This window comes from Arthroderma uncinatum (assembly GCF_011692745.1).
Source record: "Arthroderma uncinatum strain CBS 119779 chromosome Unknown scaffold2, whole genome shotgun sequence".
NCBI lineage: Eukaryota > Fungi > Ascomycota > Eurotiomycetes > Onygenales > Arthrodermataceae > Arthroderma > Arthroderma uncinatum.
This window is the reverse complement of record NW_022983864.1, coordinates 1,124,083-1,139,694: the sequence shown is the minus strand read 5'-3', so window position 1 is coordinate 1,139,694 and position 15,612 is coordinate 1,124,083. Positions and strand designations below refer to the sequence as shown.

Here is a 15,612-nt window from a genome sequence, read left to right as displayed (position 1 = left end):
ATTGTGCACGTCGTTCGCAATATATGTTTGTGAGTGTATAGAGGAGGCCGACTTTATCTTTGAAAATAGTCTAGAGGGAAACCATCGCGCTGCATCGAGTCCCAGTGGTCTTATAAAGAAACTGAAAATTGCAGCGAATATTGCTACGGCAAAAGAGAGAGTGGATACCCTTGAGCGACAAGACCCTAGAACTATCATATGCCAAACAGAACTAAGTATGGTAGACGATATTGATGCTACGGCAAAGGAGGATGAGAAATATACAAAGCAGTTTCTCAGGGAAATAGAGCGCCTGTCTGACAAGCTTGAAACCGAATGGGTTTTTGAGAAAGAACGCATCTCACAACAGGTTTTGCAGGAAAATAGCTAATTAAAGAAAGAAAAGAGAACCATTCGAACCAAGCCGATGAGATTAAAAGACTGGAAACCTACTGGAATATATGGTAACAGCAAAAAAGTACTAAAAAGTACTGGGAGGTTTACTCAACTAAAATATTCCCTGAGGAAGTATCTCTTACTCCTAAAGAGATAATAGTACTTTATAGTAAAAGGGCATTTCAGAAGGCGCAATTCTGGAAAGAAAAAAAAACAAGAGTACCAAAGCTTATCAGAAAACGGGAAGAAGAATTATATTCTTTCTATTGAAAAGAAATTCGAAAAGTTACTTCAAGAACTTCAGGACTCTGAAAGAAAGGCCTGGGAGGAAGTAAATGCCGACGAAGAGGCAGTAAAGCTTGGTCTCGGCGATGAGGAGTTTCTACAGCTTTTAAAAACTCCAATTTCTCAAAGGGAAATATGGATGATTGACCATGAGAAAAGACTACAACTACTTCCCCCTGTTGAACGCTTATGACATAAACTCCAAAGAGAATTTCGACAGTTTACGGTACCTATACCAAAGTGGCCAGAAGCTGAGGAGTAATAAGACTAGACGTATGCTGATAGTGGACGGGTATCTACAGAGCTCGGCTAGGTCTATGAGTGTCATAGGCTAAACGGTACAATTGTAGTCTATCAGGATGCCTACAGGATCTCCGCAGGGATGGAGAAACAGACAGAAACAAAGACGGAGACGCAGGGCAAGGGTACATTGAGCAAACAAGACAGACAAACGTCCAGACACCGTAGCCATGCTATAAACGACGCTCTTATCAAAATAGACAGATCAGAATGCGGGATCTATAATTCACGATATTCTGTGGTAGGCCACTGCTAATGACATGCGGAAGAATCATGAATCAGCTGAGGTCAAACCCAGCTCCCGAGTTCACGGCATACATCAGCTTCTCCCGGAGCGTATGTGCATTTGAATACCGGGGAAGTTTCAGGAGATTAGCACAGGTGCTGGCGCTAGGCAGTCGCTCCTCGTCAGAGCTAGAGTCTCGAATGCTAAATCTAGGATTCAAGTGACTGAATCCCAGCAGCGGAGCGCGTGGCGTCGAGGTAACGAACTTCAGGACCTTTTGCCTGTCTTCATTGGGCATGGCCTTCAGTACTTCCCAGAATATCTTTATGGTCGGATGGTCCTGTTGGTCATCTCCCAATACATAAACACCGCTGTACACTGTGTTGCGGCGGAGGTCGTCGACGTCGATCTCAATGGCGTCCCCTCCGACAAGACGTTGCAGCTCGCCTTGGTTGAACATGGATAGCCATGATGGCTGGATGATTTGGCCTAGGCCCTGGAGAAAGGCGTTTGTTTGAAGGTAGGGCTGTAGTTGAAGGCGATGACGGGCAATGTATGAGATGTACACCAGCCTGTTTTGATTCGTGACGGGGATATTAGAGCCACCAGGCTTCAATTCACGGGTTATTGTTTCCGTTTTATAGCCGCCTTCATAGTCTAGCACGCGGACTGTGTCGGTCACTGTAAAATTCAGAGCAAAATCCTCCACGTTTCCAGGGTAATTCTTGAGTTGCAGCTACATCAAATGTTAGTTGTTAAACTAAAGAAAAAAAATAATAGTAGAATGAATGGAGCTTACCAAGCCTTGATACAAGCCTTTATCCAAATCCTGGACATCGTTTAGATTTGCCCGATAAGAAGACTCCCTTGAAGCTGAGCCCGCACCCCCAGTAAGAGCCCATTTTAGCAAAAAGAACCCAGCAAAACTGACATCCACGAGGATGCCTTCATAAAGACATTTGCCAATAATGCGTCCCAAGAACTCATATTCTTGCAACACGTCTCGTATATGTTCATTCCAGTGTGTACTCCGTTCAGCAACCCCAATTGCACGAAGGTGAGACTTCAGCTGCTCAATCGACGAAGGATTTGGATAGAGTAAATGCTCATCATTCTCAACAAACATGCTTCGGAATTCAGTTGGGTTAAAGGCATCACTTATGACGCTTGTCAGGAACTCCTTGGCGACACCACCGCCATCGATTCCGGCTTCTATGGTATCGAACTTGTCGATAAATGTAATTTGAATCGGTTCCTTGAACGCTTCCCCGAGCGAGTAGAAAGACTCAAACGCATCCCGAAATACGCTCTCTCGTCGAATATTCGCGTGGTGTTTACTTAGGAGATCTCGTGCCCCGAAACCGTCATCGTTAAGACTAGTAGCACCCTGGGCGATGGATAGCCTCCACGAATCGGGGTCCACATACCCATTCCTCCTTCGTATCTGATCTCGATATATGAACTCCCGGAATATTTGGACTCTCGTCGTGAATGGGATAGAGAAGGGCATGTTTCGGAGGATCTCCAACCGGGGTGCCACGGCTTCTAATTCCTTTCGCCTGGACGCTTGCAGTTGTCGCCTCCTTAATATTTCCATCCGGCGGAGGTTTTGCTCTCTGCCGGTTCCCACCAGCCCTAATGATGATTGAAGGGCATCCTCAATAGCCTCATCCTCTGGTTCACTCTCATCATCATCATCTTGTAGCTGATGTCTGTTTTCTTCCTCTGCCACCACTGCAGGAATGAACCCTGTCATGTCAAACCGGTTAGTCATGAGCCAGTGACCATCGGGTAAAAATCTGCGCCGTGAGCTGTAAATCCAGTTAGCTCTAACGTCCTCTAAACCTTCTAATATTGTGACTGTAGGATAGACTTACTCTCGCTCATGTATCATCCGCAATAATCCAGTAACGAGCCCCTTAAAATAATGCAGAGGGATTCCGGTTGCTCCGCCCAAATCCTTACTTTGAGGCTTGCGTGGAGCTGGTGGAATGATTTCACGCGGGCCAGATACACTGAAGTAATCACGCATCTCGAACGTTTTATCAGTCTCTGCAGCCGTCAACTCAGACGAATTCCAGTAAAGTGTGAAAGCAAGATTTGTCAAAAATATCGTCAACTCTTTGATATCCTCTAGGGCGAGTGCGCTTTCTTTCGTCCAGGATGTATATTTGTTAGTGCTGGCTCCTGAAAAGAACTCGTCGTCATCCAGAACTTTGAGAAGGAACGTGTAAAGCTCAAGAAATATGAGTATAACAGTCCACTGCTGTTCCTGGTCGTTCCATCGTTGTTGAACCTGCTCATTCTCGTCATTGCCAGGGGGGAGAAGCATAGCTAGGACACCATGAGGGTTCTTCGAAACATTGAGATACACCTCAGTTGTCCTCGCTGCATACCAAAAATACTTTATTGCAGGTAGCTTGGAAGCAGTCGAAGTTGTGTCCTCGTATATCGAAGCAGAACCGAGGTAGAGCCACATGCGTATTTCATCTCCTCGCTTGGGGAATATCCTTAGTAGGGTGAGGGCATAAGTGGCAAGACTCTTTGCGTCGTCTTCCCCTGTCTGCTGTATATCATTCCCTACCACCTCTCCTTTCCCAGCTAGCGACAATAAATGCGTAATGCTATTTTGGTTGATCAATGTCAATATCTCGCTTCTTACAAATGGCGGTAACGGTTTCAGTTCCTGAGAAGGTTGACTGTCTCGGAAATCGTCTAGATCAAGCCGTTGGGAGATGTATGTTGCGGCAGAGCTCAAGAGCAAAGAGACGACCTTCACAAAAAGTACCTCTGGCGTCTGGTTTATGGCCTGGCCCCCTAGCGCATGCCTGTGGAAATAAATGAAATATGCTAGAAGCCAGATTCGAGGCTCAACCTGCTCTGCATGGGTAAAGGACTGTGAGGGTAGGATATTGGTACTTATAACGGATGCTAATAGCTTATAGTTCACTTGTGCGGCGAGATCATTAATGGTCCCTAGGTGGTCCTGAAGAAAAGGGATTGTAAGGTATGTCCGGGCAAACCACTCGTATACAACTAGCGTTTCCGAAGTGATAGGTTGTAAGAGGGCGAGAATAGCTTCCACGAGACGGTCTCGGGTGAAGTTCGTCGTGCTTGAATCCAGGGTCAGCTTTGCCATGACATCATAGTATTTACGAGCTTGCCGCGCCATCTGCTTCGGTATCAGCCTTGTGAGAAAGACCAGTAGCTGCAGCAGGTCGTCTATTGAGTAGGATATCGAGTTGGACCGGCTGGTAGCTTTCAGAATATCCAGCGCTACCATCATGAGACGGGAAAGTATGGCCGTCCATTCTCCCTCTGTCGACAGCGATGTGGTCTCCACCGTCCGCTGAAGGCATTTAGAAAAGTATCCCAGCCTGGCAGCATCTTCCTGACTCGTCGTCTGGATAAACTGCAAGAGAAGCCGTAGCTGCTTTGCGCACTCTAAGCTACTAGAGTACGCAGTGCCTTGTATCTCAGCGGCCGGTCGATACCCTATCCCTCTAGCTCTCTCGTGCTCATCCCACTCTTCCCGCCAAATACTCCAGGTTATCTTTCGGCTCCTATATCCTCGCCAGGTCCTCTGGATCGTCTGGCTCGAGTTTAGGCGATCCCTTTCCAGCTGCCGTTGGGCTCTCTCGTGCTGTGCAATGGCAAGTGTTGCCTGCGAGCCATGTCCAGAGGGGTGTTGACGTTTTGGAGAAGCGCCGGAAAAGAGGTTCGTGGAGCGGGTCGAGAGGTTGACCTGTCGAGGCCGACGAGTACTGCCTGTAAACGCTGGAAACATGGCTTTGGAGGCGTCAAGGTAAGGAGTTGAGTTGCGACTGTTTACTCCGTACAGCTCGGTCAGCGAGATAGCATCGTGTGTGGGGAGACTAGTTAGGCAGTGAGCTGTCCAAACAACAGCCTGGTCGCGCGGCCAGCGAGCCTCTGCAGAGGGTTGGCCACGAGTATATCTATTGCGCGCCGGTCAGTCAAGTCATGATATCTTTCCCCGGCTGCTCCTTGAAGATAGATGCTGTGTAGAGGTAACTCCCGATGCCGCGATCTTTTATATGCTCGGTCTTGTTGATGTTCCGAGATTTGTTCGGCGCAGCTTCACCATTTATCGCCACACCCAAGGTGTTGCTTAATAACACCGCGAGTCGGTTTATATCTAGAGGTTTCTACGGTTTAGGATATGTCGTCTGAGGATGGAGTTGGGCACGAAAGGGGATGTCTGTAGTTATCAGCTATCATTCGAAACCCGCTTCTCTAGCTGTATATACATAATCATAAGCCCAAAACGCCCTAAAGATCCCATAAACTCCGAGTATAGTGCTCCGCCATTTGTTCGGCTGAGGGAGTGTCGCCGAAAGATACATGTACTGTACAGTGTCCAAGTTGGCATTGTGTTGCTGTCCGCCAGCACGAAATGCTCTAATTCAGGTTTTGACTGCCGACGAAGCGAGACAAAACGCAGCCTGAGTCAAAGGTAGGAAGTTACTCCTTCTCGCTCTTGGTGGTTTGCGTCTCGGTTGGTTCTTCTGCATTGATTTCCTCCTGACGCAGTCTCAGCTCGTCAACCTCGGCGTCGTTCTCTTCAGTCCACTCCTTCAAGAAATCCTTGCCGGTGTATCCTCGAGGGTATGTGGCTTCTTTATCTCCGTGATCAATGGTTTTGGTGTATAGCGTCCTCGTCGGTTCCATGCGTTTCGTCACGAAAGGGGTGAGCTGGTCCTGGTCAGCTTCATGTCTGCGAATGTCCATCCGTGGGGGATCGAACTGACCTTGAATTCTGCAAGCCCCTCTGGCACCACGTAGGTGCGGACCTTCTCCCAGTCGATGATGTATATTCCCTTCTTGCGGCCGAAATGTCCCATCGAACCAGTCCTGTTACCCTTGTAGTAACCAGGACCGATCTGCTTCGTGGTCAACCGGAGGCGACCCTGCATGCATTGTGTCGGTCTGAACATGGCTAAATTGGAGACAGCGGATGGCGTGTATATTAAACCAGAGTCTCTCCCCTGCCCACGGTGCTTCTTGTCGAGTTAACTTGTCAATGAAACTGCAGCTTTCAACTATGTGTTCAATCTCCCTTGAAGGGAAGTTTTTTTTTGGTTCTTTAGCAACGAAAGCTCCAGCCAATCAGCGCGCGGTATTTTCACACCTAAAAAAGTGCCGCGGACCCACTAAAAAAATATCTATGATAGAAACAATCTTGATAAGTTTAAGAAGACGATTTGTATCTACAGCTCGGCATTCTGCAGTCACCGGCTGTTTTCGCAACAATGGCGGGACGAAGATCGAATATCCTTAAGCCGCAGGAGAAGCGGGCAAAACCTGCGGCGAAGAGGCGGCCGAAAAACAACTTAAATGCGCTGGCTACAGCAGAGAAACAATATCCCACAAAGACAAAAATGCGAAGACACCGGCTCGGCGACGACGAACTCAGCCAGCCTACCCGAAAGCGCGGGATGGACGGTGACGATGACGAGGATGAGGACGCCGGCCGGTCGAAACGACCACGAAGAGGGCTAGACCAGGACGGATCGGACGTCGATGGAGGTAGCGACAGCGACGGCAATGAGTGGAGGATAGGGGCAGTCGATAGTGATAACGACAGTGATATTGACAGTGATGAGGCTATGGGTGAGAGTGACGAAGAAAAATTCGAAGGCTTTACGTTCCGCGGCAGTTCGACAATGCAGAAAAAGGGCAAGAAGCCTGCAAAGGTTCAGAAGCGTAAAGCTGACGTTGAGCTATCTGAAGGTGGGGAGGACGATCTATTGAATGAAGAGTTTGATGGCTTCTCGGATGAAGAGGAGGAAGATGAGGAAGATGATGATCTTGGGGAGGATGCTGTGGACCTTGCAACAGCGTGGGATATGAATGAGGAGGAATCTGAAGCAGAGGCTCCCAAAAAATCCTCGAAGGGCAAAAAGAGCAAAGCCGACGCTATGTCTGAAGATGATGAAGACCGTTCATCAGCCGAATCAGGCGATGAGGACGAGGACGAGGATGAGGATGGGGATGACGCGGAGTCTGACACGTCTGAGCTATCCATATCCGACAATGAAGGAGAGACGAAGCAAGGTCTCACCAAGCTCCAAAGATTTGTGACTTCTTTGGGCCAGAATGCTGGTTCAGTTACTGCTACAAGGCCGAAGACAGCTGTTCCTGGAGGAGATCCTACAGAATTTGGCTTAGCCCCAAGTCGAAAGCTTACAGTGGCAGATTTGATGCCCAGTATATCAGACTCTCGCATGAAGGGCGCACTGAAGCATATTGACAACGACCCATCTTCTACGACAAATAATACCGGGATTCCTGGAAAACTAGATGTTCCTCTTGCAAAACGACAACAGGATCGCCTTGATCGAGCTGCTGCTTACGAGAAAAGTAAAGAAACGCTGGCTAGGTGGATAGAAACCGTCAAATCCAATAGGCGGGCTGAACATCTCTCTTTCCCTCTTGCGGAGCCGGATGCGCTGCAGCCTTCTAAAGTCGTGGACTCCAAGCCTCGAACCGATCTCGAAACTACCATTCAAAATATACTGGTGGAGAGCGGGTTAGCAGACTCGAAGAATGGAACCGCAGAGGATAAAATACAGGAATTCGAGGAGCTCCAAGCGAAGAAAATTTCTCTTGAAGAGATCCAGGCTCGTCGTGCAGAACTCCGGAAACAAAGAGACTTGTTATTCCGCGAAGAAATTCGGTCAAAGAGAATCAAGAAGATCAAGAGCAAGGCTTATCGCCGTGTCCATCGAAAAGAGCGAGAGCGGCTGGAGAAGACGGAACAGGAAGCACTTGCAGCCGCGGGGGTGGATATGGACGAAGAAGATCGAGAGCGTAACGATAGGTTACGCGCAGAAGCTAGGATGGGCTCAAAACACAAAGATAGCAAATGGGCTAAGAGTCTCAAGCAGACAGGTCGAACGGCGTGGGACGAAGAGGCCAGAACGGAGATGGCGGATCTGGCAAGAAGGGAAGAAGAGCTGCAAAAGCGAATTCAAGGGAAACGCGTTGTCGACGAAGACGATGAGTACCTATCGTCGAGCTCTGAGGGTGATGATGAGAGCGGATCGGAAATCGAAGGGTTTAAACTGCGAGAAAAGATTGACAAGCTCAATGGCGACGAAAAGGAGGCTACTAAAGAATCAGGACCATATTCCGGCTTACTCTCTATGAAGTTTATGCAGAACGCCGACGCAGCACGAAAAGAATCAAACGATCGCGAGCTGAGACAAATTAAACGCCAGCTCAATGGTGAAAAGTCTGCATCGGAAGAAGAGATACAAGAAGAGGCTGGTCGCCAAAAGTTCGGCAAACAGGTCACAAAAGCATCAAATACGCTCCCTTCGAAGTCTTCACATGACCGCGAGGCCAGCAATGATGAGGCACTTGAGGCTTCCGGTTCAGAATCCGATATCGAAATTCGCGTCAACTCCGAGTCGAAGCAGAAGCCCAAGGCGAAATCATCCTTGAAGAAAAAACGCCATAACCTGGATGCCACAAAACAATCTACGGAAGATGAGGGGGAGAATCCCTGGCTTACAGAGACGTCCAAGAAGCCGCGGTCGAAAAAAGGAGCTGTCAATGCTACCGCAGAAGTTAGCTTAATTGACAATTCTGGGTCAATTATTCCTCTAGAAACCGATCAGCGGGGCTCTAAATCAAAGCGTCAAGGCGGTTCAGGAAAAGCGGCCGTTCAGCATGTTAACGATGATGAGCGGTCTGAGGATGAGGATGAATCCAGCGTGCCCGTCCTCCTTAAAAATGAGGAGTTGATCAAGAGGGCGTTCGCCGGCGATGAAGTGCTACAGACGTTCAATAGCGAGAAAAAGCAAACCATCAAAGAAGAAGATGACAAGGTGGTAGAAGACACGCTGCCTGGATGGGGAAGCTGGGCTGGAGCAGGACTCAGCCGAGCAGACAAGAAGCGGGTTAAACGGACGTTCACCACCATCGAGGGAATCAGCGCTGAAAAGCGAAAGGACGCAAAACTTGACCGAGTTATCATTAACGAAAAACAGGTGAAAAAGGTAAGTTGCACTCCACACACACACACTCACACATACACATTTTCCACACATTTTCCACGCACATTTTCCACACACATTTTCCACACACATTCCCCCCACACACCAATCATTAAGATGTGATTAAAGGTGTAAAAAAAAATTAGTCTGACTGGTCCTCTCCACTAGAACAACAAGTATCTCGCTTCCCAGCTCCCACATCCGTTTGAATCCAGGCAGCAGTACGAGCGGTCCTTGCGACTACCCATTGGCCCTGAGTGGACGACCAAGTCAACCTTCCAAACCGCAACGAAGCCTCGCGTGATGATTAAACAGGGTGTTATCAAACCAATCCAACGGCCCGCATTGTAAATATTATTATACTCAGCTCCGGGATTTGGAGATCTTTTTGATCCCGTCCCTTGTCCTGGCCTGTGACGATCTCCTTTGAGCAATAATAAATGAATAATCGACATGTTCACCTATCTACTACAATTATTATGCAAGCAATATCTATGTTTAGATCCCTTACAGATCCGTGGGAGTTCACACAGCATAGGGCTCCGTAACCCCCTAACCCTCCCGGCTTGCAACAAAGTAGTACTAGACACGGATCTTCCCTGACATTAGCACACCGCATCAGACATCTCTGGGACGCCGCAACGTCTGCCAGAAAACGTCATATCCAGCCTGACGATGCCGCCCTCGAATAAGAGGGAGGATGATACTGCTATGTACCCTGTATAGAACAGGCGCTCTTCTGTGTAACCCGCCTTCGGGCAACCGTGGTGTAGGAGACCACTCGGTGACCCTATCAGCTGATGCTCTTCGATCTATCCTGGAGTTGTTTGCGGCAAGAGATCAAACCGCAGAGGGTGGCGTCCCCATCTCCAACCCGTCTGGCCATGGAGAAGATGATCCAGCAGCGCGATGGGACCTCGAGATCGATTATCCCTTCGCATGTGCTCATGTCGATCGTGTTTTGACTGACCATTGATTGGAATTTCAATGCTGACCGACGGCCCTTGGTACTTGGCAGGTTCCAACCACTGACGGTGTGAGCGGTTTGCCAGGCCGAAACTCTGGCCAAGATAGACAGCATCTTGACCCGATGTCGATGAGACTCGTCGCCGGGGGATTCTACGATGAAGACATGGGTTTGTCCATCCACGGGCTTGCAGCGATGTTTCCAGGAACCCAAGTGGGGGATCTCTGGTTCATCCTGTTAGCACGGAAACTAGCTACGGCGGATGACGAAGGGCCAGGATTCTATATTCGCCCTGACCCTGCGTCTTTTTCTACCTATATAAATCAGCCACTGTGCGAAAAGGCTCTTGATATTCCAGTATCACAAGGCTTGCAGTCAATCTATTTAGCTCCCGCTCACTAAAGCGCCTTTCACTGGGGAAAACTGGGCTCCCCGTTGCGGCTTCCCGATCTCCGTTTATCCGCCAGTGCTTTTAAAGAGATCAGCCGTGAACGATATATAGACCGCTATAACGCATCTTCCACGAATCTTCTTCCCCCGTCCCGCCCCTCTCTGCTCCTTTTCCACATGTCACGATAGGTATCGACGGTTGCCACGTTTATTCTAATAGAGAATAGGTAAGTTCTAGCTCATCCGGGTCATCGATGTGTGACATGCCTTGCATATCTAACTCAGATGAGCCGCCTTCCCTCTGCTTATTTCCTATACCACTACACATCCACGGCTATTTACTCTTTATCATCCGTACGTCTGAATACGGCCGTGTCATTCCCCGAGGCTCGACTCCCGTTCAGGCTGCCCCTCCCTTTCCCCGTCTCTACCACCTGACGTTGTACTCTGATACCCTTTCTTCCTTCTCTATTCCAATGAAATCGTCAAGGAGCATTTTTTACACCGTACCCACATGGCTCGTGTGCCATTTTCTCCCCATGCGTGGGCTACATCTGCTCTGTGGCGAGGTCATTTATGGAGTTTTATCTTCTATCCCCAGACCAGATGAACAATTTGCTCCATCCACACATCGGCGGTAGCCTTAATCTTTGCAATTTAGATGGGGTTTGCTTCTGGGACTTCTTCATGATGCCGTGGTATATCAAGGGGCCCAACTGCTCTATTTCTTCCTGTCTTTTTTTTGTGGCTGCATCATTCCTTTCATTCTTCTCCGTGTCTGGCTATTTTTCCAACAATATCTTTTTCCCCCCTACCCACTATGAAATCCCCAACTACGTTGCCAGGCGTGGCAGCGCTAGTGTCCCTGCTGGCGTGTCAGGGTGCACATGCCGCTCCGTTCCCTATTGATGCTAATTTGGCCTGTAACGATGAGCAGGGTACACCTACTAGGCCTCAGCCTATTGTACATAAGAACGTACGTGGATTGGATAGCAACGGGGTAAGTTGTCAATACTCATGGTCCAAATATACCCTCTATGTTTGATGCTAAAATGTCTGAACTCAGCACTTGTACTCGCCACCAGATCCCCAAGGACACGCTACTGTTTTTCCGTTTCCTACAGATATCTCTTACATAACCTTCCACGAACGGCCAGGTGCTGTTCATCCCCCATATCCTCATTTAGACATCCCTGAGGTTGGGTTTAAGGCAGAAAAATCTAGCTGTTGGTATCGGAACAAGCCTTGCGCAGGAATACCCCATATACCCGTTCCCGAAATGTTCGATTTTTTGAAAAAATGGACCCCAATTCCACACCGACACCGCTCGACGCCTACCAAAGTGGTAGCAGGTCGTAATTACGATAACTCTACTGGCACTGGCCCTACCACGTCGATTGCACCAGAACCAACAGCCATGTCCGGCCAAGATATCTTCCAACCGATCGCAAAGGATCCTATTCCCGCAAATATCAAGTCAAGGGGTGATCATCCAGTGAAGGCTAACCACATTGTAAGGCCCGTAGATAACCCAAATACTTGTCAAACACATATTAACTCTTTCAAAGGAAAATTATTCTGGCCCAATCTCAACGAATAAATTTTATGCAAATTTCTTCCTTGGTAATCAGAATTCTTACACCTTTACGCACCCTTATTCTCTTGGCTGGGCAAAAGGAGATAAAAATGCGTCCAGCTATGGTATGTCCATATCTCACGTGGAACCTAGCCAAAGAGCGGATGGAGAGCCCAATAACTCTATTCCCGGAAACCCGATTAGATATTATATTAACCCCGTTGGTATTAAATCTATCATCATCTCTGCCTCTGAACTCAAGGACTCAACTACGCTGTCAGTTTCGAAGCCCAAAGCATTTTCGGCAGAAACTATCCTACGTCCTAAGGCGGGAGCTACCGAAAGCATTACTTTCCCCTTGGTTCAAGGCATGGGATTCATTACCGGTATTTACAACAATCTACAGCCTGCCATTCAGTCAGCCGTCCTATTCAGAAAATTAGAACCAGCTGGATCCCCACAGGGTGGTATCTTCAAGTACAAGATCACATTGGAAGATGACAAGAACTGGCTACTTTATGTTATCCCCGAAAATGGCTCAGATCCAAAAATGAAGCTTGAGAACAACAAGCTTATCAGCGGTCCTACCGGTTTCAAGGGTGTTATCCAAGTGGCTAAGAACCCATCTAGCAGTGAGGGTGAGGGTATCTATGACAAGTCTGCAGGTTCCTATGCAACAAACGTCAAAATCACCGGTTCAGTTTCGGGTGATGCCAAAGGTACCTACAAGCTTGCATTCCAGAAGGCAGGAAAGGGCGGATCCCTTGTGATGTATGCTCTACCACATCTTGTGGAGTCGTTTGATGATGCTACAAAGAATACCGTGAAAAACATGAAGCTGAGCACCACTACCAAGGGCATGGCCACGGCATGTGTTGGAGATTCGTGGACAATGGTTGAGAGCAACCTCCCACTTTCAATGGACTTTTCACCTTGGAAGGCTGGCGCCGGTTCGCAGTCTACTCTTTCTGAGGCAGTGAAGAACACAATCAAATCTATTGCTGGAAATGAGTTGTCCCAGGACATGGGACCCCAGACCAACCTCAACAGCATGTACTTCAGCGGTAAGGGTCTTAACAAGTTTGCCGGTGCCATTTACACCATTTCTGAACTTGTGGGAGACAAGGGCTTGGCCGCGGGACCCCTCAATGGCCTGAAAGCCGCCTTTGCCCGTTTTGTCGAGAATAAACAACAAATCCCCCTGGTCTACGATACTGTTTGGAAAGGTGTCGTTTCCTCTGGAACTTATCAGAGCGGAGACATTGGTCTTGACTTTGGAAACACTCTCTACAATGACCACCATTTCCACTATGGTTACTTTATCCTATCCGCGGCTATCATTGGAAAATTAGACCCTGCATGGCTTGATGCCAACAAGGCTTACGTGAACATGCTTGTTCGGGATTCTGGCAACTCCGTCGACAATGATGAATTATTTCCTTTCTCTCGCGCCTTTGACTGGTTCCAAGGCCATTCCTGGGCTAAGGGACTGTTTGAATCTTCTGATGGCAAGGACCAGGAATCCACTTCCGAAGATACCATGTATGCGTATGCTATCAAAATGTGGGGAAAGACCACGGGTGATAAGAGCATGGAAGCTCGAGGAAACTTGATGCTTGGTATCCTTGCAAGATCTTTGAACAACTACTTCTTGATGAAGAGTGACAACGTCAATCAGCCAAAGAACTTCATTGGCAACAAAGTCACCGGAATTGTAAGTCTTGAACTGTTCAATGCAAATCCGGGAGGATATAAAATGCTAACCAAACTTTGATCTAGATGTTCGAAAACAAGATTGATCACACCACTTATTTCGGAGCAAACCTCGAATATATTCAGGCGTAAGTTAACTAATTATACATTCACTTTCAAGGCGTCTTAGTCACTAACACTCTCGATTTCAGAATCCATATGCTTCCACTCCTTCCAAACTCTGCTTACACCCGAAGCGCAGAATTCGTCAAAGAAGAGTGGGATGCAATGTTTGCATCTGGTGCAGCCGCCCCTGCAGAGAAAGTAACAGGAGGCTGGAAGGGAGTTCTCTATGCGAACCTGGCCTTGATTGACCCCGAAGCTTCCTGGAAATACTTCGCTCAGCCAAACTTGGATCTTTCTACAATTGATGGTGGTGCGAGCCGTATATGGTATCTTGCCTATGCAGCCGGTAAGCTACCTACCCTATACTACCCATTATGTCCTGGTACGATCTCTAACGATTCACTCTTCTAGGTCTCGGTGGTGGACCAAGATGATATGCTACGCATATCGGTTCAACTAACTGAACTTATTTCCAATTTGTTTTTCCTACTACGCTTACTTTACAAAGGAATTTTCTGTTTGAATTGATAAACTAGAACCACCCCCAGATTTTTATGGGGGTAGTCTCTAAATATACCCACAGGATATACACGTTCTTCCATTTATCTATGAGGCAAGATGCACCTCATGCACCTCGGGACCCTTTCTTTCGAGCATGTTTTTAGCTCTATTCAATGACTCTCGTTAAAACACTATACATGATGACAATATGAATGATATGACATACCTTTGGTTAAACTGTTTTTTATATATATTACCCGAACTTTTCACTCAATGATATAGGTATATTTGTTAAGTCTCTCGGATGATGTAGCGGGAACGAGTAGATGGTTTCCATCCTTTCTAAGTTACATAACCTCCCCAGTTGCCCTTTCCCAAGGAGGTGACAATACAGAGTAAACCTTTAGGAAAAGTAGACATATATGTTGACATTTTCGTACGGAAAGTGCGATGTAAAAGAGTGATAATCTTCGTGTTTATTTGAGATATCATCGAACTCGTAACCCTATGGCAGACATAAGATGCGGACTTTATAGTACCAAAGTTATCACGGCATTTTTATTAATTCAAACTGCATTCTTGTTAGATAACATTATCCCAAGCTTATGAGCGTGGCCTCCGATTAGCACTATCAACTCACGGGCCAGAGTCTGGAATAAGAAGAGACAGATTACCAGGATGCCAACGATGAGAGACGCCCTACCGCCCATCGCCGCGCCACAGCCGGCATTTGAATCAAGCATTCATAAACCCACTCATCCTTCAAGCCCCAAGCGGCGCAACAGACACCAGCTCGGTTCAAGTGAACAATATCTTAGCAAACCGGAAGACGAATACAACCCCATGGCCACCCAGCCAGGATCGATAACACCGCCTTTGTACGCCAAACTGTCCACATCTTCCAACAACGAGAATGTCCAGCATAGCCCACGGGGATGGGGGGCCCGGAGATATCCATCACACGATCTCGAAAGCGGCACGAGCGGAAGTGATACCATTGTCTCTCAAGGATCCAAGCATAGCAAGTCCCTACCCGTTGTTGACGATCGCTATTTTCAGCGCCATAACACTAGGCCTCGAATTGGGCGCTGGAAGAGATCTGAGATGAGATATCGTCGCTGGCTAGATGGTATGACGCAGCGACGCAGAACAA

At 47.8% G+C, this 15,612-nt stretch overlaps 3 protein-coding genes across 3 annotated transcripts; 2 read left to right on the top strand and 1 right to left on the bottom strand.

Annotated features, from left to right (window-relative positions):
- Positions 1-1,238: 1,238 nt before the first annotated feature.
- On the bottom strand, positions 1,239-6,141 carry GIQ15_02285 (IQ and HECT domain-containing protein; the record flags this gene model as incomplete). Its single annotated transcript, XM_033549702.1, has 5 exons — positions 1,239-1,922; positions 1,986-2,997; positions 3,064-5,142; positions 5,673-5,899; positions 5,956-6,141. 5 exons carry the CDS (start codon positions 6,139-6,141, stop codon positions 1,239-1,241), a joined length of 4,188 nt encoding a protein of 1,395 aa, XP_033406863.1.
- Positions 6,142-6,456: 315 nt separating this feature from the next.
- GIQ15_02284 (U3 small nucleolar RNA-associated protein 14) lies at positions 6,457-10,183 on the top strand (the record flags this gene model as incomplete). The annotated part of the gene is made up of 3 exons (XM_033549701.1): positions 6,457-9,210; positions 9,376-9,554; positions 9,934-10,183. 3 exons carry the CDS (start codon positions 6,457-6,459, stop codon positions 10,181-10,183), a joined length of 3,183 nt encoding a protein of 1,060 aa, XP_033406862.1.
- Positions 10,184-11,843: 1,660 nt separating this feature from the next.
- On the top strand, positions 11,844-14,392 carry GIQ15_02283 (putative endo-1,3(4)-beta-glucanase; the record flags this gene model as incomplete). Its single annotated transcript, XM_033549700.1, has 5 exons — positions 11,844-12,077; positions 12,133-13,854; positions 13,920-13,981; positions 14,045-14,304; positions 14,370-14,392. The coding sequence occupies 5 exons, from the start codon at positions 11,844-11,846 to the stop codon at positions 14,390-14,392; spliced, it is 2,301 nt and encodes a 766-aa protein (XP_033406861.1).
- Between the last annotated feature and the right edge of the window lie 1,220 nt (positions 14,393-15,612).